Source organism: Pan troglodytes, chromosome 7 (assembly GCF_028858775.2).
Source record: "Pan troglodytes isolate AG18354 chromosome 7, NHGRI_mPanTro3-v2.0_pri, whole genome shotgun sequence".
Classification (NCBI taxonomy): domain Eukaryota; kingdom Metazoa; phylum Chordata; class Mammalia; order Primates; family Hominidae; genus Pan; species Pan troglodytes.
The window spans coordinates 33839193-33862884 of record NC_072405.2 but is presented as its reverse complement, the minus strand read 5'-3'; the positions used below and the strand labels follow the sequence as shown (position 1 = coordinate 33862884).

Here is a 23692-nt window from a genome sequence, read left to right as displayed (position 1 = left end):
CTGTAGTCCCAGCTACTCAGGAGACTGAGGCAGGAGAATTGCATGAACCAGGGAGGCAGAGGTTGCAGTGAGCCGAGATCGCGCCACTGCACTCCAGCCTGGTGACAGTGAGACTCCGTCTCAAAAAAACAAAACAAAACAAAACAAAACAAAAACAAAAACAAACATCTGGAAAGTGGAATTCATTCACACATTTATTGAGACTGCTGTGTGCCAGGTAATAAGTTGCCAGGTGTGGGATCTGGAAGCAAAGAGGATGTGTTCTTCAAGGAGCTGCTGGTGTAAAGTAAAGGAGCGACCATACACACGCACCATGACTGGCTGTGTGAACTGTGAAGGTGGGTACCCGGCCTGCAGGAGGTGTTCAAGATTGGCTCCACGGAAAATGTAATGTCTAAGTCAAATCGCAAACAAGCAAGGGCTGTTTTGGCCTATTATGGGGGCGATGCAGAAAGGCTCTTCAAAGAGAAGGGAATGCCATGTACATGAACTCAAAGTGAGACAGCACAGCACAGGTGCAGGGCTGCATGCAGCAAGACACGGCCCGGCCCGTGGATCCATGCAGGAGTGGCAGGAGCAGAGCCCTTGCCAGTGACTTGAATGAAAGCAATGAAGGCTCACTGCATGGTGACTTCGAGAGTGTCAACGTTTGATCTTAAATTTAAGAAAGGTCATTTGGGTGACAGCACAGAATATATAGGTGAAACTAATGGTGAGATTCAAGAGTACAGAAATGGCACAAAACTATGTGCTCCTTGAGAAATCTATAGATATCCTGTGAAAACAAAACATTCCACGGAAAAATAATTTTAGAACTGTACAAGATGAATGTTCCTCCTGGTGATTTACAGTGTACATTTAACATGAAATTCTATGAGAAGTCCACAGTATAAATAATCTCTATACACATTAGGAAAATGCTGGGTTAAATATTTTTCCAGTAAATATTTTTTTCATGGAACATCTGTTGACATTCCGTGGAACAGGTGGGGAAATGCTGGCTTGGTCAATGAACCTGAAAGCCAAGAGAAAAGAAAAATCTTAACTTGAGGCACACAGATAAGTTGCAAAAAATTAAAAAAATAAAAAAATTGGCCTCTGGTGGCAGATACTTTGGGTTAAAGTCTTGACTCTGCTACTTAACTGTTTTATAACCCTGGGCAAGTCAACTTTCTGTACCTCATTCTCCTCTGCAAAACAGAAATCACAACAGCACACTCCACATAAAGCTGTGGGGAGTATTAAATGAGTTGACATGTGATAGAGCTGGTTAATGTAGGGCCTGACCCATGGTAAAAGCTATCTTGTTCTTTCAAATTCTTTTCCATTACTTGAGAGTTAATATGAGGAAAAATATGACAACTGTATTGTTTTTAGCCAGGCATGGTGGCACACACATGTAGTCCTAGCTCCTCAGGAGGCTGAGGCGGGAGGACTGCTTGAACACAGGAGGTTGAGGCGGCGGTGAGTTATGATCGCACCATTGCACTCCAGCCTGGGCAACAGAGTGACCCTTTTTAAAACATAAAAAAAAAATTTTAATTGACAAAAATTGAATATACGTATGGCATACAACACCATGTTTTGATATATGTATGCACTGTGGAATGATTAAATCAAGCTAATGAACATATCCATTACTTCATATACTTTTAATTTTTAATATTAAATTATGTTAGTATTATTGTACGGCTTAGACCCAGTGTGGTCAGTTAATACACTGTGGGCAATGCCACCAGATTATAATCGCCAGAATAGCTTCTGATATATGGGTTAAAAAAAAAAAAAAAGATCCCCTCTTCACATGATTTTGGAAATCATGTCCCTGGATCTACAACAGTGCCAAGCACACAGTGGCTACTCCACAAATATGAATGAATGAATGAATGAATGAATGAATGGTCAAAGAAGTATAGTTAAGCTTACATAAAATTTGCTCAACATGATTGAAAGACTAAATTTCTGTTTTTTCATGGTCATGGGCCAAGAGAAGTATATTACAACCCCACCTCTCCCAAAAAAGAACAATTAAAGCACCTCAGGTCTGTCTGTCCTGAAAATACATCTGGCAGAGCTGATCTTAGTCATGAGAAGATTTCATCAGCAAAGGCCACAAACTTATCAAAATCTGAATTCGCCACAGTACAAAAGCCTTGCTGATAGTGTAATAACAGAAGAAGTTGTATATGCTTGGAACCTTCGGGGGAAGCCATTTAATCAATAAACGGTTAGGGTGGATTATGGCTTAGAATAGCCAAAGAACAACTGAAGGGATTGTCCCTAAAGCAATTCCGTTTACTCCAAAATCACTGATTCCTCTTCTCACACAGTGAAGGAGGTCAGGAAGCAGAAGTAAATGTTTATCTTTTGTCTTATTTGCACAATTAAGCCTTCTTTAAATTATTTTCAGAGAATAGCTTTAAAATTTTTTAAAACTAATTCAGGCCAGCACGGTGGCTCATGCCCTTAATCCCAACACTTTGGGAGGCCGAGGTGGGTGGGTTGCTTGAGCTGAGGAATTCGAGACAAGCCTGGGCAACATGACGAAATCCCATCTCTACCAAAAATACAAAAATTAGCTGGGTGTGGTGGTGGGCCCTGTACTCCCAGCTACTAGGGAAGCCTGAGGCAGGAGAATCACTTGAGCCTGGGAGGCGGAGGCTGCAGTGAGCTGAGATCGAGCCACTGCACTCCACCTGGGTGACAGAGAGAGACTCTGTCTCAAAAAAAAAAAAAAAAAAACCAAAAAAAAATTTCATGGACATGGCAACAAATCACACCATATAGGAAAGGTTACGGTGATCAAGCACACACTTGCCTGCCCCTGGTGCTTACTTATCTGCTGGCTCCACTTTTAGCTCTTGCAGTTAGCTCCCTCTCTCTGATAAAGGGCTCACACTGCTATATTTTTAACTTTTGATAATGGAAAATTTCAAACACCCAAAAAGTACAGAACCCCATGTACCCATCAGCTACTTCAACAATTACTGGCACATAGAAATCATGATTCATCTATACTCCCCTAACCCCAGATTATTTTAAAGCAAATCCCAGACGTTACACATCATTTCATTTGAAAATCCTGCAGTGTCTTGAAGAGTTAAATGTTCTTTTTCTATTAGAGACAATTACAAATATGGTTCAACAATAAAAAGAACTACTGATACACATAACAATCTGGACAAATCTCCAGAGAATTATGCTGAGTGAAAAAGCCAGTCCCCGAGTTACACAGTACGTGACTCCATTTGGGTAACCTTTTCGAAATGACAAAACTGTAGGAATGAAGAAAGATTAGTGGTTGCCAGGGGATGAGGTGGGGTTATGGGTAGGAAGTGGATGTAGCTACAAAGGGCCATGGGAGAGCTGTCTGGATCTCGGCTGTATCAATATCTTGGCTGCGACACTGAACTATGGTTTCACAAGATGTCACAATTGGGGGAAACTAGGTAAAGGGTACTTGGGATCTTTCTGCATTACTTCTTAGAAGAGTGTGTGTATCCAAAATGATCACAAAACTTAAAATGTACACCAGGGATAGAGGCTCATATCTGTAATCCCAGCACTTTGGGAGGCCTGGGGTGGGGGGGGGTGCAGATTACCTGATGACAGGGGTTTGAGACCAGCCAGGCCAACATAGTGAAACCCCGTCTCTACTAAAAATACAAAAATTAGCTGAGCATGGTGGTGCACACCTGTAGTCCCAGCTACTGGGGAGGCTGAGGCAGGAGAATCACTTGAACCGGGGAGGAGGAGGTTGCAGTGAGCCGAGATCGTGCCACTGAACTCCAGCCTGGGCGACAGAGCGAGACTCCATTCCAACAAAACAAAACAAAACAAAATGTAATTCAACAAAACACAAAAACCATGATGGCAATTTTCCCTAGTATCTCCTCAAAGTTCAAATTTCTCCCTTGGCCCATAATTTCTTTTTCTAAAACAACTGTTCTAATCAGGACCCCAATAAGATCTCCACACATACCATTTGATTCATGTCTTTTAGTCTCTTTTATTCTATGGCTCCTTTTTTACTTCCCTTGACATTTATTTGGTGAGTAAATTGAGGCATCTTTCCTATAGAATTAGCCAAGTCCTAGATTTGGCTCACTACAGTAGGTGAGTCTATGTTCCTCCATGTCCTATAAATTGGTAATTAGATCTAGAAGCTTGATCAGATTCAGTTTTGATGGACAAATTTGAATACAATTGTATAACCAACAAATTAAAAATTGCAAATAGCATGGTGGATGAGAGGTTTTGACATATGGACACATTGGGAAATGATTAAACTAACATATCCACCACTTCATATAATTATTTTATGGCAAGAACACTTACAATGTCATCTCTTAGCAATTTTCCCATATACATTATTATTTCCTAGTCACCATGCTGTACAACAGATCTCCAGAACTTACTCATCCTAACTGAAACTTTGTACCCTTGAACCAACATTTCCTCATCCCCTACCACTCAAGCCACTAGCCCCCCTGACAACCACCATTCTATTCTCAGCTTCTGTGTTTTTTTTTTTTTTTTTTTTTAAAGATTCCACATGTAAGTAAGATTTTCTTGTCTCTCTGTGCCTGGACTATTTTACTTAACATAATGCCCTTAAGGTCCTTCTATGCTGTCAAAATGACAGGATTTCTTTAAGGCTGAATAGCATTTTGTTGTGTGTGTACATACATCTTTTTTCTTTATCCATTCACCTGTTGATGGATACTCAGCTTGAGTCTGTAACTTGGTTATCGCTCTTTGATATACTGATTTCCTTTGGATACATACCCAGAAGTGGGATTTGCTGGATCATATGGTAGTTCTATTTTTAATTTTTTGAGGAACCCCCGTAATGTTTCCCACAATGGCTTGTGAAAATGGATTATTTGGAGTCACTGTGTCATAAACAACTAGAGTCCAGACACCAGGGGGAAAAAAGCACTTGGGACTATAAGACTAAATTTAACTACCACCATCACTCACCAGAGTTTACCAGCTCCCCAAAATTTTGCTTAGGGCCAGTGAGTTTTCTTTCTAAATAATATGTAACATTTCTTTTTCTACTAAAAACCCCAACTTTCTACGTTCTTAGGACATATCAAAGACCACCTCGGTCTGTGTGTTTGCCCCAAACTGCAATTACGTTTTCCCAAATAAAACATTTTGTTTAGAGATTCAGTTCTATATTTTTAGTTGACTTTGCCAATCAAAACAGGCTGTAGCAATTTACATTCCTATTGCCAGTGTACAAAGGATTCCCTTTTCTCCATATCCTCTCCAACACTTGTAATCTTTCATCTGCTTGATAATAGCCAGTGATATCTCATTGTGGTTTTAATTTGCATTTCCCTGATGATTAGTGATGTTAGCCATTTGCATGTCTTTTGAGAACTGTCTATTCTGGACCTTTGCCCATTTTTAAATTGGTGTGTTCTTGCTAATGAGCTGTTTGAGTTTCTTATACATTTTGGCTATTAACCCCTTATCAGATGTATGGTTTGTAGTTATAGTATCTTCTCCCATTCTATACGGTGTTTCTTTCCTCTGTTGATTGTTACTATGTCACATCAGCCTTTTATCAAACGTTTTAAGCAGCTTTGTTGAGCATTTCTTTTATTACCTGAAATTGTTCTATAAACAACTTTTCCCTCATCAACTATTTGTTTACCTGAAATAGAGCTCAAATTTTATTTTCCTGTTATCAGAAAAATGAGTGGGTATCCTAGCAAGCTTCTAAAGTGTCCATTAATTAAAAAAAAGTAATAAACTTATGTGTTATTTCATGATTGTACTTCAATGCTTTGCAATGCTGATGGTCATATTTGGTCAGTGTAAGTCCCTTGAAGATGGATTTGTGTCTGTTAACATGACACCAGTAGTTTTTTTTAGCATCCTTCCTTGTACTCTGGTACAGACCCAACCAGGCTCACTTATTAAATTTGTTGTTGTAAATCTGAAAGCAGCCATTTCACCAAGGGACCCTAATCCCTTTTAACTGGTATGTCTAATGATAATCTATGCACCAGGGATGCTCATGAATTTTAAGCTTTATCAATGGATAGAGCTGGACAATTCTTTTAAATGGAAAATAAAATGAGTTTCTACTCTTATTTCCAATTCAAATTTAGTCTTCCAAAGTTTTAAATTTGTTGGATTTAAAAATTTATCTTTTGTCTCTTAGTGAACATCTTGATTCTTAATGATGGGAAAAATTGCTTATTTGCTTTATTCTTAATTCAGTGCTTCTATTGAGTGTTTCATACTGTTCATAATTTCTTTGCAGTTATTTTTGTCCTTAAGATTTATCCCCCTTATAGGGCCAGGCGCAGTGGCTCACGCCTGTAATCCCACCACTTTGGGAGGCCGAGGTGGGCGGATCACGAGGTCAGCAGATCGAGACCATCCTGGCTAACATGGTGAAACCCAGTCTCTACTAAAAAATAAAAAATAAAAAATTAGCCAGGCGTGGTGGCAGGTGCCTGTATTCCTAGCTACTCGGGAGGCCAAGGCAGGAGAATGGCATGAACCCGGGAGGCGGAGCTTGCAGTGAGCCGAGCTCACGCCACTGCACTCTAGCCTGGGTGACAGAGCGAGACTCCATCTCCAAAAAAAAAAAAAAAAAAAAAAAGATTTATCCCCCTTATATTCAAATTTCTAGGTTTGAAAAAATTCTTAATGAAGTTAAGCCACCAACTTGACGTAGTAAGAATTTGTCAAATTTTGCTTTCGCTTTTTAGAGATTGTTCTCTTTCTACTAGTTTGAGTTTTGTTTCATAGTCAGGTAAAACATTTAAATGGTCCCACAATCAAAACTGAAAAACAGTACACACTTAACGAAGTCTAGCTTGCATTCACATTCTCTCCTGTCTCCTCCCTTCTCCCTATAGCCAGTTTTTTATTTCTCTTTGGTTTATTCTTCAACTTAAAAATCAAAACTATATGTGTACTCTACTTTCTTAGACAAAGGGTAATGTATTAGTTTGTAAGGCTACTGTAATAAAATGTCACAAACTAGGTAGTTCAAACAACAGAAACTAATTTTCTCCCAGTTCTGGAGGCTAGCAGTGCAAGATCAGGGTGTTGGCAGGGCTGGTGTCTCTTGGGGCCTCTCTCCTTGGCCTTCAGATGGCCACCTTCTTGCTGTGTCCTCACATGGTTATTTCTCAATGCACACTCGTCCCTGGTGTCCTTATGTGGGTCCGAATTTCCTCCTCTTATAAGAACACCAGTCAGAGTGGATTAGGACCCACCCTATGGATCTCATTTTAAATTAATAACTATTTTAAAGACCACATCTCCAAATACAGTCACATTCTGAGATCCTGGGAGTTAGGACTTCAATATATAAATTTGGGAGGGGACACAATTCAGTCCATAACCAGTAGTTGACCACATATATTGTTTTATAACATGCTTTTTTCATTTTAACAGTAAACACAGTCATCCCTCAGTATCTGTAGGGGAATTGGTTCCAGGACCTCCTGTGGATACCAAAAATCTGCAGATACTCAAGTCCCCGACATAAAATGGCACAGTATTTGCATAGAGCATATGTAAACTTCCTTTTACAGCATTATACTGTAAAAATACAGCATAATAACTATGCTTTAAAGCATCTCTAGATGACTTAACACCAAATACAATATAAATGCTACAGTTAATATGCTGTATTTTAAAATTTATATTTTTTTAATTATTGTATTGTTATTGGGTTTTTCTGAATTTTTTTTTTTTAAGTAATATATTAAGAAAATACAGATGGGGTTGTGCTATGTTTACCAGGCTGGTCTCGCACTACTGGCCTCAAGCAATCCTCCAATATCAGCCTCCCAAAGTGCTGAGATTACAGGTGTGAGCCACCTCGCCCAGCCCTGAGTGTTTTTGATTCAACCAACCACAGATGCTGGACCACAGTATATAGAGGGCCATCTGTGTCCCCTTGGCACCACTGTATAGAAGTGTATGGAAGTTCTCTTCACAACTTTCTACAGCTGCCTAATATTCGCTTTGTGGAAACACCATAGTTTTTTCAACAAGTCTCATATTGATGAGCATATGGTTTGCTTTTAGTCTTTTGCTTTACAAAGAATGCTGCAATAAATAAACATATATTTTTGTATTTTGATCAGTGGATCTTTGAGATGGATTCCTAGAAATAGGCCTGTTGGGTCAAAGGACAAATGAGTATTTAATTTGGCCAGATACTGCCAAATACTCCTCCACAGAGGTCTGCTTTAGCAGAAAATGTATGAGTGTGCATGTTTGCCCCATAGCCTTACCATGTGAGTATGCTGTCAACTTTCAGATTTTTGGTAATCTAAAAGGTGAGAAACGGCATCTCAATGCACGTTACAGCTGCAATTCTCTTATGATGAGGAAGTCTGAACATTTCCTTCCTGTGCTGAAGGTCATTTTCATTTCAGTTTTGTAAATGTTTTGTTATCTTTTGAAGATTGTTCCTTTCTAAGTAATTTAGAAGCTCTTCAAATATTAGTGACATTAATCCTTGGTGTCTGATATGAGTTGCAAGTACTTTTCCCAAGCTTGTCCTTTGTCTTTTAAATTTCCTTATGGGGATTTTTTTCCTTACGCATGCTCCATGCTGTATGATTCAAAAGATATCAAATTCACCAATCCTTTGCCCTCACTGTTTCTGGTTTTTGAGTCACACTTTGGGAACTTTCTCCATTTCTGGTTTATAAAGGAATTTACTCTTGAGGATTCTAATGCTACTTCTGGTTGAGAAGTGGCATTTAATCTAATTTTAGTTATCTGTCAACATCTTGCTAGGAAAGATGAAAAAACTGCTCATTTAAAACCAAACCTGCCTCTTTTCTATGTTAATTTTGGCTCTTCAGTTGGTAAACATTGAACTTTTATATTTCTATTTCTTTTCATTAAATTTTAAAATATATATCTTGAATGTCTCATGATAATGATGATAATGACCACAAAGCTTACTATGGCCAGGCACTGTTCTAAGAGTTGAGCATGCATGAATTCATTAAGATTCACAAGCTTCTAACATCCGCTTCCACCACTGTTTTACAAACAAACAAACACACAAACAAAACAGAGTCCAGAATTTTACCCAGCATTGCACTGGAGGCAGGAATGAACCCAGGATTTAAACCCAGGGGTCTGGTCCAGAGTCTGCACTCTTGCCAGCACACCATTAGCCCCCTTGTTTCTACCTTAACTCACTTTTCACCTTCTGCTATTAACTACATTTTCCTATCATTAGATTGTTAATACTCACATTGTCCTGCACAACAACCAAGTTGTTAAAAGCTTCGTCCTTAGTTGAAAACAAATAGCATCTGTATTATTATGACTGCAAACATTTTTCACGGCTCTGCCAAGTACAGCTTTCATACTCTTTTCTTCTCCTCTGGGCCCCTTGAGGGAGATGATTCCTAGCACTATAAAATCTACTTTTCCTTATACTGCATTATTGCTTGAAATCACAGTAATGTTTCCTTCATATTTACTCTAAAACTTTTATATAGACTTTTATTTGAAATGGTATATAATTACCGTTTTTTTCTTATGTGACATACCTTTCATACCATTCATTCTTCCAATCACAGGTCTTTTCCGTTTTTTAGCTCCAGCTCCTTCTCCCTGCTCAAATTTGGACTGGTTGCTCTTCTAGGCTGGCTGAACAGCTACAACCAGCGATTTCCCTTTGATTGCGCTCTTGTATTGTTAGATCCATTGTGTCCTGAATTCTTAAGCTTAGTTCCTCATTTTGCTAGAGTTCCTCCTCCAGTAGCATCCAAAGAAAAATAACTTTCTGGCTGGGCATGTTGGCTTAAGCCTGTAATCCCAGCACTTTGGGAAGCTGGGGTGAGAGAAGTGATTGAGCCCAGGAAGAGTCTGAGACCAGCCTGGGCAACAAGGTGAGACCCCCCAACCCCCCGCTGCTTCAAGAAAGTAAAAAAAAATTAGCCAGCCAGGCGTGGTGGCTCACGCCTGTAATCCCAGCACTTTGGGAGGCCGAGGAAGGCAGATCATGAGGTCAGGAGTTTGAGACCAGCCTGGCTAACATAGTGAAACCCCGTCTTTACTAAAAATACAAAAATTAGCCGAGCATGGTGGTGCGTTCCTGTAGTCCCAGCTAACTGGGAGGCTGAGGCAGGAGAACTGCTTGAACCCCGGAGGTGGAGGTTGTGGTGAGCCAAGATCATGCCACTGCACTCCAGCCTGGGCAACAGAGCAAGAGTTCATCTCAAAAGAAAAACAAAAAACAAACAAAAAACACTAGCCAAGCGTGGTGGCGTGCACCTGTAGTCCCAGCTACTCAAGAGCCTGAGGTGGGAGGATCACTTGAGCCAGGGAGGTCAAGCATGCAGTAAGCAGTGACCACAGCACTACACTCCAGCCTGGGTGAGAGTGAGACCTTCTCTCAAAATAAAAAGAAAAGAAAAAAAGAAACACTCAAATGTCTTTTATATTTTCCTTCACACTTAATTGAGACTGGCTGGGTGTAGAATGCTCGGTTGAAATTTTCTTCTAAGCTTTAAATGAACTCTTGTATGATTTTGTAGCTTTCAGGCTATTGCTAGTCTTGATGCCACTCTGGTTCTTATTTCTGTGTAGGAAAAGCCCACTTTCCTCATTATCCTTATTGTTCAGTTTCACAGTTACAGGCCTACCCCCTGGCCCTTCTTCACTGTACCAGGTATTCAGTGGGTGCTTTTAACTTGAAGACTCCTTTCTTCAGTTCTAGGAAATTCTCTTCTTTTATTTGAATAATTTCCTCCATTCTATTTTTGGGAAATCCTCTTATTTGGATGACTTCTCCCATTCTATTTTCTCCTTCTTTTTCCTAAGAGTCCTATGGTGTCTCCTAGATTCTCGTTTCCAGTCTTTCTTTTGCTCTATCTTCTGGGAGACTTTCCTTAACTTTAATTCTTTTGTCCAACTACTAAATTTTATGTTTTTGCAATTCCTTTTCATAGTATCTCCTTACTTTTATGCAGATGGTATTTTCTTAAATTGGGGTGGAGTATTTATGTATGTAAAATTTCCTTCTATTCCTTGAATAACCTATTTCTCTGAAGTCAGTTTTTAACCTTATTAACATTGGTCTTTTCACTTTCATGCTATTTGTTCTATTCAATTGCCTTGTTTCTTATTTAAGATTGGGTAAGTTGGTATATAGGTTTCCTCTGCTTTCCAGCTCAGTCTCTTTCCTGCGTGGAAATCCTACCTAGGAACTCTGCATGGGGCAGGGTGGGGCAGAATGCTGGAGTGTCAACTGTCAGGATTTGCATTAGGGCAGGAGCTGGCTGTCAAGACTGTGGGACTTTCCAAATGCCAGAATGAGGGCTTTAATCTAGATGACAACATCTGTTCTGAGCATCAGGATGGGAGGAGGCTGGTGTGCCAACTGGTGCAAACTGTCCCACGTATAGGACTTCAATTCATTTCTCTGTTTTTCAGTACCACCTCTCACTCTCACCATCCATCGTACCTGCCAATTCTGGGCCAGGGTCTCCTGGGATTCCCATGAACAGGCCGGCTCCCAGCTCCTCTCTAGCTCCCTCCTAGCACATTCTGAACTGTAAATCTTTCCACCTTTTTTTATCTGTCAACATGCTCCCATCTGCTTGGTCTTCTAGAAATTCATTGAAGGCTGTCGTCGGCTTCTCAATACCCCTCCTCATCCCTTTCCTCCTCTCATTGCTATTCTAAGTGTATTCCTTTTAGTACCTAAATGGTATTAATTCAGCAAGGTCCGGGGAGGGATTGCAGTGACTTAATGCTCAATCCTTTTTGTACTTTCTGGCCATAATTTTATATGAATAGGTGTATATTCTTTGTAAGAGTGCTTTAAAATATATATACACACACACACGAAGGAAATCAATTTCTAATGTAATAAGTTGTATGTATATTTTTGAATTAATGGTATTTTTTTCAGCAAGATAATCTTTCATCATTTTATCAAGAGTGTGTGACCTAAAAAGGAACTAAAGCAGGAAAACACCTAGTTCCTTCTGGATTTAATGACTTAAGGATATCTGTGCTATTCAACCAAGAAAAGCAGTCATTTTTATTTCATGGAGGGGGAAGGAAGTTTATGGAATGTTTTGGGTGGGTGTATAGGTTGATAAGTTTAGTTTTAGAAGTGCTGATTTTGACATAGCATGGTTAAAGACAGATGTCTAGTACGTAGTTGAACACAGATTTACAGATCAGGAAGTTCTGGTCTTCATATATGGTCATTAACCATGCTGTGTATGAAATTACCCAGAAGATAAACAATTTACAAGGGCAAAGAAGAGAATTCTGGAAAACACAAACATTTAACAATGGGGGACAGAAAACAAACCTTAGAGACTGTACAGGAGTGTTCCATCATGTCAAATGCTAAGATGTCCATTAAGAACAGAACTGAAAAGTATGCACTGGCTTTAGTATTAAAAATGAAGTGAAGCGGCAAAGTGGTGAAGAAGAAGGCCAGATGTCAGTGAATGTGTAGTAGTACTATCCCCAACTCCTGTGTGAGTGTCTCTAGGGGCTATGTCAGATGGAAGAGAGGATAACTCAGTCAGACTGGAAATTCTGCTGGATGGATGAGGTGGAAGGAAAAGGATCCGGAATTGAGATTCCTGACAAGAGTTGGAAACAGTTCACTCAGTTCAGGATGAAGAGGGAAACATGAACTTCAGGTGTATCTGAAAGCTTAGCAGTACAGAAGGAACTGCAGAGTAAGAGAGTGAATAGGCTGGATGGACAGGAAGTTGGGGGTCAGAGAATGAGCACTGCTACACGGGCAGTAACAAGCTGTAAGAATGGCAGCAAGAGTGAGTAGGTGGCTTCGGAGTGTGGAGTCCAGATCACTGAGCTGGAGAAGGAAAAGGAACTGGGTTAAGGTGTTAAATTGGCTAACCACATGGACTGTAAGGGTATCTGAGACGACCAGAAGTGTTAAGAAAGACTGAGAGCTAGTTTCTAAACTTTTCCTTAAATTTAGGGAAAAATTTGATTCAGCAACTGGAAGAAGAGAATCTAAGAAGCGGCAAGCGGCACACTCATCCCTGCCTAAAAAAATCAGGATTCCCAATAGGGTAATATGTTGGGGTAGATTCAAAGATGAGAATTAGAATTTCAGGTTTGAGTGCCTATTAATTTACTGTGCAGGAAGTACACAACACAAGAAGATGAAGAAGACGCAAAAGTGTTCCTTAGGCAATTCAAAGTTAAGTACATAACCCCCCCACCCCATTCTACTCCACGGTAAGATTGCATTAATAATCTTGGTCCAAAGTCAACTGGAAAAAAATGTGTTTCTATATTTTCCTAATTATACAATAAGGAAACACACCACTTCTACTCTTTATTATATCTTTAAACACATGCTTACCTGACTCTTCTTAGGAAGTGCTCTCTTTGTACACTTTGTTTCTTGAGACTTCCTCCTATTAATTTTCTTTTCTTTACAAGGCTGAACTTCTGTATTCAATAAGTTGCAAACACTCTCTTCTACAACACTGACCAATTGCTATAAAGAAAGTGTAAAGTGAGGATACCGTAAAGCACAAGCAATTACATGTTAATGTGCTGCTCTCACTCTTGTTGTGCTTCCCAGGACGCTTCTACCACTTTAGATCCCATTTATTCTTAATTCACAAACCTTATTAAAAGCACTTTGATGAAAATTGGTGGAAATGGTAATTACCAATTTCTGAACTATCAAATGCAGACCCAGAAGTATACATATATTACCCAATTATATTAGGGAAGAAAGAAAAAACAGCTTAAGAATTAGTTAATTTATTCACTCATCAACTACTCATTAAGAACCTACAATTTAGCACCTAACTACTGGGTTATGGGGAAAAAAATCATGAATTTTTAGATTATCTAGGTTTGAATCCTGGGTTTAATATCCAACCCTATAAGCTAAATACCCCATAACAGTATATGTTTATACTTTATGATGTTATAAACAAAAATCCAAATTTTATCTAATTTAACGAAATAGCAAAAGACATGCATTCAATGGGAGTTATGCTTATATATAACTCCCAGTTGAAACCCAGTGTTAAAAAACAGACTGAAGCACAATTTAAAAAAGATTATACTTATATTATTTTCTGGTTCTGTTAATTACATGCTGATCTTCTCCATTTTCACCTCAACGAAATTCATAAAATCATATAGATCCCAAACAAATTTTGTTAACTTCCATGTTAACACAGCTCTGAAAGCATCTTTCTAGATTTTTCTTCTAATAGAATTAAAATCAAATCAGAAACACACTATCACCTTATAGGTTACATGCTAGGTAGGATAAAGTATTAGTTTTTTTTTTTGAGACGGAGTCTCACTCTGTCGCCCAGGCTGGAGTGCAGTGGCGCCATCTCGGCTCCCTGCAAGCTCCGCCTCCTGAGTTCATGCCATTCTCCTGCCTCAGCCTCCCTAGTAGCTGGGACTACAGGCGTCCGCCACCATGTCTGGCTAATTTTTTTGGTATTTCTAGTAGAGATGGGATTTTACCGTGTTAGCCAGAATGGTCTCAATCTCCTGACCTCATGATCCGCCTGCCTCGGCCTCCCAAAGCATTGGGATTACAGGCGTGAACCACAGTGCCCGGCCAAAGTATTAATTCTTAATGACACTGATTAAACTAAGATTTCACCCATTATCATTTGGCCATGAAAACAGAAAAGTATATTGCACGATTTAAAAACAAATACGTTGTGCCAAACACAAACACTTACATTTCTTCTGTTAGAAGTCCTTGTTATTCTACCAACTTTAGGAGAGGATATTTTCTCATGGCTATTTGAAGAACTAAAGGTATCAGTGCCTGATAAACAAGACAAAAGCTAAATCAGGGTAGGAAACCAAAAACTATAACATACATCTTCCTTTGGAAACACTGTGTTTAGGATATCCACCTTTAATACCATATCTAAACAAAAAAAAGAGGAGCCAAGCAGCAGAAATTTTGAAATCCAATTTTTTTTTGTTTTAAAAAACTTTAAGTTTACTGGATACTCAGAAACTTTCGCCACTTTCCAAGGTGACTGCTTAACATATTACCAAGCTAAGATAGCAGAATAAATCACATTACAATAAATGCATGTATTTTCATGAACACCCATTTATTCCACGATACATTTTGTATAATGAAATCGCAATAAAAGACATTAAGATAACCATGAAAATACTTTGTTTTAAATTTTATTTAAAGTGTAGGATAGGAAAATTTTATTTTGACCACTTGTTTTTCTTGAGATGGAGTCTCACTCTGTCACCCAGGCTGGAGTGCAGTGGTGCAATCTCAGCTCACTGCAACCTCCGTCTCCCCGGTTCAAGTGATTCTTCTGCCTCAGCCTCCTGAGTAGCTGAGATTATAGGCACCCGCTACCATGCCTGGCTAATTTGTGTGTGTGTGTGTGTTTTCAGTAGAGACCAGGTTTCACCAAGGTGACCAGGCTGGTCTTGAACTCCTGACCTCAAGTGATCTGCCTGCCTCAGCCTCCCAAAGTAAAGGGATTACAGGCATGAGCCACCCCACCCGGCAGACTTTTAATGATATAAATGAAAGGTGGTATAATGTGTTTAAGGGTATGGACTTTGGAATGTGATAGACTGTGATTCAAATTTTAGCTCTTAGTAACACATGGCTTGGAGTCTACTAGGTTTGGTTTGTGTCAACAAGAAGCCATTAAGGGGTTTCCGCCAGGGAAGACACCTGAATAAAGGTGCCCGGCCCATGACACCTGCCAGCTAAGTCCTGGTTTGTCAGAAAAGCTGGGAGCAATCTGTTGCTTTGTCATAATCATAAAAAATCCAGAGACCTTGGAAAGCACATGTGCTAAAAACGCCACAATGAATGTTGAGGAAAAAGTCTGGATATTTAAGAATGATCCTTACAATCCAGATGTCAATTCTGTAAACTGTGAATAGCAGTTTGTCATTGATACTTAAGAGTTGAGAGGCTAACTCCACTGCTTCTAGCAACTAACAAAATGGGGATTCCATCTGAGGAAGTAAATTCTGGGTGATTATGAAGTATGAGGCTTGGAATGGAAAAGGGATGGATGAATAGCTTCATGTCAGCTTCCCAATACTATTAGGTGTTTTTAAACCAAGTATATGTTGTGGTAACAAATATGAAATTTTTAAAAGAAAACAAAAATAATCAACATATACACATATAAAAAATGGCATTTATGATTTTAAGATAAACAAGTTACTACCTGAAAGGGTCTCAGAGATTGATGATTTATTAGGAGAACTGAGAACGGCAAATGATACTTGAAGTGGTTCTATGTTTTCCTAAACAAAGGAAAAGACAGAAGTTAGATATCTTTAAATGCAGTGAATACATAATGTGCCCAAAAGAAGAGTAAGAATTTATTTTGGTAGGAGAAACTATAATAAGCATAAAGATGGGTAATCAATAAAAGATTCTAAAATTCAAAGCAAAACAAAGATATTGAATAGAAAAATATATGTATACCATTTACCAATCATGTTTGCAATGAAATGCTTACTAACTGCAATCCATCAAACTACTAAGAAAATTTATAAGCGAAAGTACACATAATGATCTACTGCTAAATTTCTAACTCCTATAAAGAAAATTTAAAAATTCATTCATAAACACAATCTAACGTTATAATGTTATTCAGGGAACTCCAGAATAAGATGGCAATATAAATACAGATAGCAAATCTTTTCCACATAATTGTTGGTAAGACATTAACTGTTGGTTTTGCATAGACATTAGTCAATTTGAAGAAATTCTTTTATTACCATTTTGCTCAGAGGTTTTATTTTTTAAATGAGAAGTGGATACTATATTTTGTTAAATGCTTTTTCTTTATTATTATTATTATTATTATTATTATACTTTAAGTTTTAGGGTGCATGTGCACAACACGCAGGTTTGTTATGTATACATGTGCCATGTTGGTGTGCTGCTTTTTCTGCATCTACTCAGATCATCGTATTTCTGTCTTAGTCTTTTAACAAGGCAGATTACACTGATTGTTTTTCAAACATTAAATGGCTTTGCAGCCCAAGGCTAAATCTCACATGGTTATGATGTATTATCTTTTTATATATTGCTATGTTTACAAGGATACTGAACTGTAGTTTTCTTCTCTTATAATGCCTGTCTGATTTTAGCACCAGGTTAATGCTGAAATCACAATGCTGACATCAATTAACCTACCCCTTCAATTTGTGGAAACACTTGTGTAGAATTAGTATTTTAACTTGCTCAAGTGTTTGGTAGTATTCATCAGTAAAATCATCAAAAACTAGCCAGGCATGGTGATGTGTGCCCATGTCCCAGCTACTCGGGAGGCTAAGATGGGAGGATATGGGAGGATAGCTTGAGCCTGGGAGGTTGAGGCTGCAGTGAGCCATGACCGCACCACTGCACTCCAGCTTGGGTGACAGAGTAAGACCCTATCTCAAAAAAAAAAAAAAAAAAAAAATCATCTATACCTAGAGTTTTCTCTGTGGGAAGGTTTTAACTAAAATTTAAATATCTTAAGTTGATATAGGGATAATGAGGTAATTTATTTCACCTTTAGTGAGTTTTGGTAATTTGTGTCTTCTAAGGAATGTATCCAGTTTACCTAAGTTGTTAAATTCATTGGCACAAATCTGTTCAATATGTACAAGGAGTCAGGGAAGTATTATTTGTAATGGGGAAAAACTCATAAAAACCTACATACAAAATAGATTAATTTAAACCATGGCATATCATTTAGTCTATCTCATTATTTCAAAGCATAGTTATTGCTCATGCAAAGCAGGTGAAGCCTGATGAAAATACAGGCAAGCTTGTTCCACGCTTTTCATACTTACAAGATTCTCCCCCTTGTCATCAAAATCTGGTTGAGGTAATGGCTCAGGAACAGGTGACTGCTCAAGCAGCAGGGAACTGAGACCACTGAAGTCTTTTTTACAAACAGGTGTTCCTCCTTTACGCAATGGAGTATTTGCTGGCAAAGATTCATCAAACACTTCCGGGCTTAAGTCCTCTCCAAAAGTAACTCTCTTCCTCTTCCTCATATTTAGAAAGGCAGGTGCTTCAAAATTTTCTTCATCTTCTATAATTAGACAATAAATGAGAGTAACTTAAAAATTAAGCTATATTTCTTATCTAAAAGGCATATACTAGAATCTTTTAATGTGATAATATTCAGCTATTATTTGTATAATAGGTAGTAAAGCAAAGCTATAAAATAATTGTTGGTAGAGCAAATTCAAAATGGAGAAGATAAGCACATTTCCAATTAAAATATGGCAACAGATTTCCAAGTAAAAATTTGCATATTAAACGTTAATAAAATTGAAATATAAATTTTCTTTACAAATACCACCACTAAGTAAAAATGGATCCATGAAATGGACAGACCAATTCTGAGGCTCTCCAAGGAGATTCTAACCTTCTCAACTGTTCTTCATTCACGTGTTACTTCAGAAGCACTAAGGCATTATAGATCATTGAAAATTTCATATATTATACTAGGTTTTACTAACATGAAAATGATATCCTCAAGCTTAAAAACAAGTATGAATTTCTTACCTGCTTCTTTCTCTTTGCAACAGTTTGGGAGATTTGAGATTAAGCTCGGATGAGTCCCATCATCATCATAGAGGTTGTTACAGTGTTCCTAAACAGAATAAACATCAATGAATAATTTTACATATAGAAATATATAGACGTCATCATTAAGAACAGCAGTTTTGAAATTCTCTGTCAACTGCAGATAGATATTCCAGTATTAAAGATTACCTTTATTTTCAATAATTGTTCTGGCTCAAAACCATGATATCAGGCACAAATCATAACTATGTCCCCTAGATACTACTTTAGAAAACAGAATTTTAGGGCAAAATTAAAGCATAGAAATCAATAAACATGGGTCAAATTCATTCAATGTTTGATCTAGCAAATAAAGCTAAGGAAAACGTGAGTAGCTAGAATAATAGCATATGGTCATTGCTCAATATCTATGGGAGATTAGTTTTAGGGCCCCCAAAGATACCAAAATCCACGGATGCTCAAGTCCCTTTTATATAATGGCATACTATTTACATACAACCTGAGTACATCCTCCGGTATACTTTAAATAATACTTATAATACTTAATACAATGTAAATGTCATGTAAAAGCATACTTTTTATTTATTTATTTATTTATTTTTGAGACAAGGTCTGGCTCTATCACCCAGGCTGGAGTGCAGCAGTGCAATCTCAGGTCACTGCAACCTGTCACCCAGGTTCAAGCCATTCTCCTACCTCAGCCTCCTGAGTAACTGGGACTACAGGTGCGCACTACCACACCCAGCTAATTTTTGTATTTTTTTGTAGAGACGAGGTTTCGCCATGTTGCCCAGGCAGGTCTTGAACCCACGAGCTCAAGCAATCCGTGTGCCTTGGCCTCCCAAAGTGCTGGGATTACAGCTGGGAGCCACTGAGCCCAACCTAAAAGAATACTTTTAAATGGCTTTGTTACATGGTATTGTTAATATGTATGGTATGATGCTGTTATTTGTTATTGTTTTTATGTGTTTTGTGACTTTTTTCCCTGATAATTTTTGATCTGTGGTTGGTTCAATCCATGGATGCAGAACCAACAGATTTGAAGGTTACAAGTACCATATATGGTGTCAGATGAGGAAAACTATGTAAATGATCTCAGATAGAAGAACTGCATTAAAACAAGAAAAAAAGCCAACAGTTAAGTGGTATAACATCGTGTTCTGTCTTTTAAACATGGGAACCACACCTATTCTTAGTATTTGAATCTTTTTACATTACTATATTCTTGAGGAAGAAACAAGGAAAGAAGGTAGCAGTTGTCCCTGTGTGTTTCTGCAAATAAAGAATACAGTGTAGGCAAGTTAGGAAAGAAGGGATATTGTAAGCCCTGTATAAAAAGACAGAACGAGCCTAAACACAGGGCCCCTGGAGCTCAGCAGGAGACAGCCAGGGCTGCAGACTGGATCAAAGTTCCCTCTTAATCACCACCTACTCATCCGGCCTCAACCTAAACCTCTGACCAGTCCTTGTTATCAAGAATTCCTCATTTTCTCCTGTACATCCAATTCAAAGAACATTACCTGCTCTAAGAAATAGTCCTGCCCCAAACAAATCTTCTTCATCTGTCTCTCAAGTCAGTTCATTTTTCTGACCAGGAAAATGTACATACCAATATTGCAAAATGAGTTAACTTATACAACAAAGCTCATGTTTACTTTTAGATTTATTTTTAACTAAAACAATCAGAAAAGTCAGCAAACTCACATTTTATATGCCTCCTAATTTTTGCCATCTTAGTTTAGTTGTAAATGTTTTCTTTTCTTTTTTTTGGAGATGGAGTCTTGCTCTGTTGCCCAGGCTGGAGTGCAGGGGCACAATCTCGGCTCACTGAAAGCTCTGCCCCCTGGGTTCACGCCATTCTCCTGCCCCAGCCTCCCGAGTAGCTGGGACTACAGGTGCCCGCCACTACGCCCGGCTAATTTTTTGTATTTTTAGTAGAGACGGGGTTTCACTGTGTCAGCCAGGACGGTCTCTATCTCCTGACCTTGTGATCCACCTGCCTCGGCCTCCCAAAGTGCTTGGATTACAGGCATAAGCCACCACGCCCGGCCAGTTGTAAATGTTTTCACATGATTCTAATGACAAGACTTAATATTTGCTGTGTCATATTGTTAGAAAGTAAGAGTTCCATGGATCGTTCAGATGTTAAGTCTTTTTGAGGAGAAGATATGAACAAGCAGTGCTGTGTGTATTACAGACCCAAATCAGCCTTTTTTTTTTTTTTTTGTCCCAGACTGGTCTCAAACTCCTGGGCTCAAGCGATCCTTCAGTGTTGGCCTTCCAAAGTCACGGGATTACAGGTGTGAGCTATTGTACCTGGCCCCAAATCAGCTCTTTAAACAAAATTGTTAAAGCTTTATAAATAGCAATTGACCATCAATGATCCATGTAAATAGAAGGTAATTTAGTTCCTTTTGGCTTCAGAACAAATCAGAACAGGCTTGTAGGCATACTTGTATGTTAAAATGCTTATGGTTTGAAAAAAAGATTTGTATTTCTGAAGTGCCAGACACTCGTGATTTTATATTATCCCATTTAATGCTCAAATTACTCTAAAAGTAGTTACTAACTTTACATTTTTATAGATAAGGAAACCAGGCAGAGAAAGGTCAAATAATTTGCTCAGTGATTACATTTCCAAGTCAAGATCTGAAACTTGGCATTTTGACTCCTGAGGCTAGGCTCTCAACCTCTCATGGACTGACAGCCTGTCATGGATTTTAACAGCAGACTTATCTGGGTTCACTTAACAACCTACAAGCCTAAGTGTATGTCAAACAGGTCCTATACCTTTCTCGGAGCACTACTGTTTTATATATATATGCCAGAACTGTCAACAGAAACTACTCAATAAATGCCAGCTAGTTCCCATCAACTTTCTCTTTCCTCATATTGACTGAGCTTCGAGAAAAAAGGATGGCTATAAGAGGTACTTTTAAGACTAAATATTTTGGGTGGAATGATCAGTTTAACAGATTGACACATTAATTATGATTAAGTAATTAATATCACTTATATAATTATATAAAATGAATCAATAACATATAATTATGTTAGTGCAATAAGAGTATGTAAGATTATGACCCTTTATAAACTACAGTCTACTTACATTAAATTCTGCATACTATATATGATACTTAATTTTTTAAAAATAAGAACAAAAAGAAACTACACCCAGTGTTGTTAATAAGAAAAGATGAGGAAAAAAATTTACAGTAAGACGAGTAAGACATTTCCTTTTAAACTAGCATGATATATGACATTTCAAGGGTATTACTTTGAAGCAAAATGCATTTTTATTCATTTGCTTTAGGAAATTTAACTCTCTTCTTACCTGTAAGCTCTCTAGACACATCTTAACAGAGGGTTTCTTCAGTACAGAACGAAGTACAAAGGTCTTGGGGGTGGGAAGGTCCCTCCTGCAGGCTGGAGTAGCTGGTGACCTGACATCAGGGACTGCGTCTGAGCTCACTTCTGCTGTGAACGTGTCAGGCGAAACGGCATCACTTGATCCTTTGCCCACTACACAGTCAGCAACCTTCAGTGCTTCAAGATAAACATGTAAACTTGAGAGGCAGAAGATCTCTTAAATCTGTTTATTCTAGACCAAAAATATAGTATTTGCAAAGATAATAACATGCTATGAAGAAATTCAAACCTAATATAACCTGACTGGGCAGTAACGTCTGGGATTTCATTTGCAAACAGAAAAGGAGGTAAAGAAGCAGTTTTTACCTCAAATCGGACTACGAAGGGTAAAGTGGGTATGGGGATTTGGCTCCCCAGGAAATCTCTGAGTCAGAGGTTGAAAGAAGGTATCATGAATCAGCTATAAGCTATTAGCGTGCCTCTACTCATGACACCCACTACTTGGACAATAAAAACTAATCTGAGCCAAGCATTGACTAATAAGCAATTTTACCGCTAGAGTCACAGGCATTTCAACATCCGAGGGTGGCAGGAATGAGAAAAGAAAGATCATCACACCAAACTATAAACACACTGTATGTGCCCCAAACAGGCGTGGCTTTTCTTCCCAAATTCTTCCCACAGGAGAGCGTTGCCTTATGATTAAGTGATCCATTGAACAAATACATGATGTGACAGGCACTCCTCTGGGTGCTGAAGAAGTAAAGATGAGCAAACCCCCAAAACCAGCACGGAATAAGCAGGGATTATAAAATCTCACAGCAGGGAGGAGGGAGAGGGAAAGAGCGATGGCTATGAAGGGTAACATGAGGATCCTCAGGACAGAACCATGCTGTGGCTTGGCTGTACTGTGCTCACATGAATCCACATGTGATAAAATCACACGGACTAAACATACACAAAAAGTGTGTGCATGTAAAACTGGTGAAATCTGAAAACAAGTTGGTGGATTGTAGCAATGTCAATTTCCTGGTTGTGATATTAATATATCGTAGCTATGCAACATGTCACTACTGCGGGAAACTAGGTGAAGGGAATACTGGATTTCTTTATATTATTTCTTACAACTAGATAGCAAATTTATAGTTATTTCAAGTAAAAAGTTAATATATATATATATGTACACATAACAAGTAGTTAATATATGCTATTAAGGAAAATAATGTAGCAAGAGAGGAATACAGTATGATAAGCTGGAAGGAAGTGCTACTGCTTTGGGTAAACAGAGAGTTCCTGAGCAGACACCTGAAAAGAACAAGGCGAACCACACATAGATCTAGGGATGGACATTATGCACACAAAGCCAAGTGCAAAGACCTGAGGTAAAGATGTACCTGGCATAGCAGAGGCCCAGCAAGGCTGCTGTGGCTGGAACAGTGGGCATGGACAAGAGAGCTGAGAAATAAGCTCAGAGCAAAGGTTAAGAACCAGGCCAGGGAAGGCCTAGTAGAAATAATATGGTCTTTGGCTACTTCTCTAAGTATAACAGGAAGTCGATGAAAGATTTTGAGGAGGGCAGTGAGATACTGTGACTTACTTAAAACCAGTGCTCTGGCTACTGTGTGAAAAACTGTAACGGGGGATTGGGGAAAGAGGGGAAGCAGGAAAACCACTTCAGAGGATACATAAAAAAATCCAGGCAGGAGATGGTGATGGCCTGGACCACACTGA

General features: G+C 38.6%; 1 protein-coding gene across 6 annotated transcripts in view; it reads right to left on the bottom strand.

The window, feature by feature from the left end:
- The window catches only part of CDCA2 (cell division cycle associated 2), a 49441-nt gene that overhangs the window by 5842 nt on the left and 19907 nt on the right, over window positions 1–23692 (bottom strand). For all 6 annotated transcript variants that reach the window (XM_009455055.5, XM_016959250.4, XM_009455053.5 and 3 more), the window contains exons 8-13: window positions 21927–22138; window positions 18572–18659; window positions 17848–18092; window positions 16224–16302; window positions 14736–14824; window positions 13376–13513 (exon numbers count right to left, since the gene is read on the bottom strand). In XM_009455055.5, coding sequence (XP_009453330.3) covers window positions 13376–13513; window positions 14736–14824; window positions 16224–16302; window positions 17848–18092; window positions 18572–18659; window positions 21927–22138 — 851 coding nt within the window. The remainder of the gene's footprint in view (window positions 1–13375; window positions 13514–14735; window positions 14825–16223; window positions 16303–17847; window positions 18093–18571; window positions 18660–21926; window positions 22139–23692) is intronic.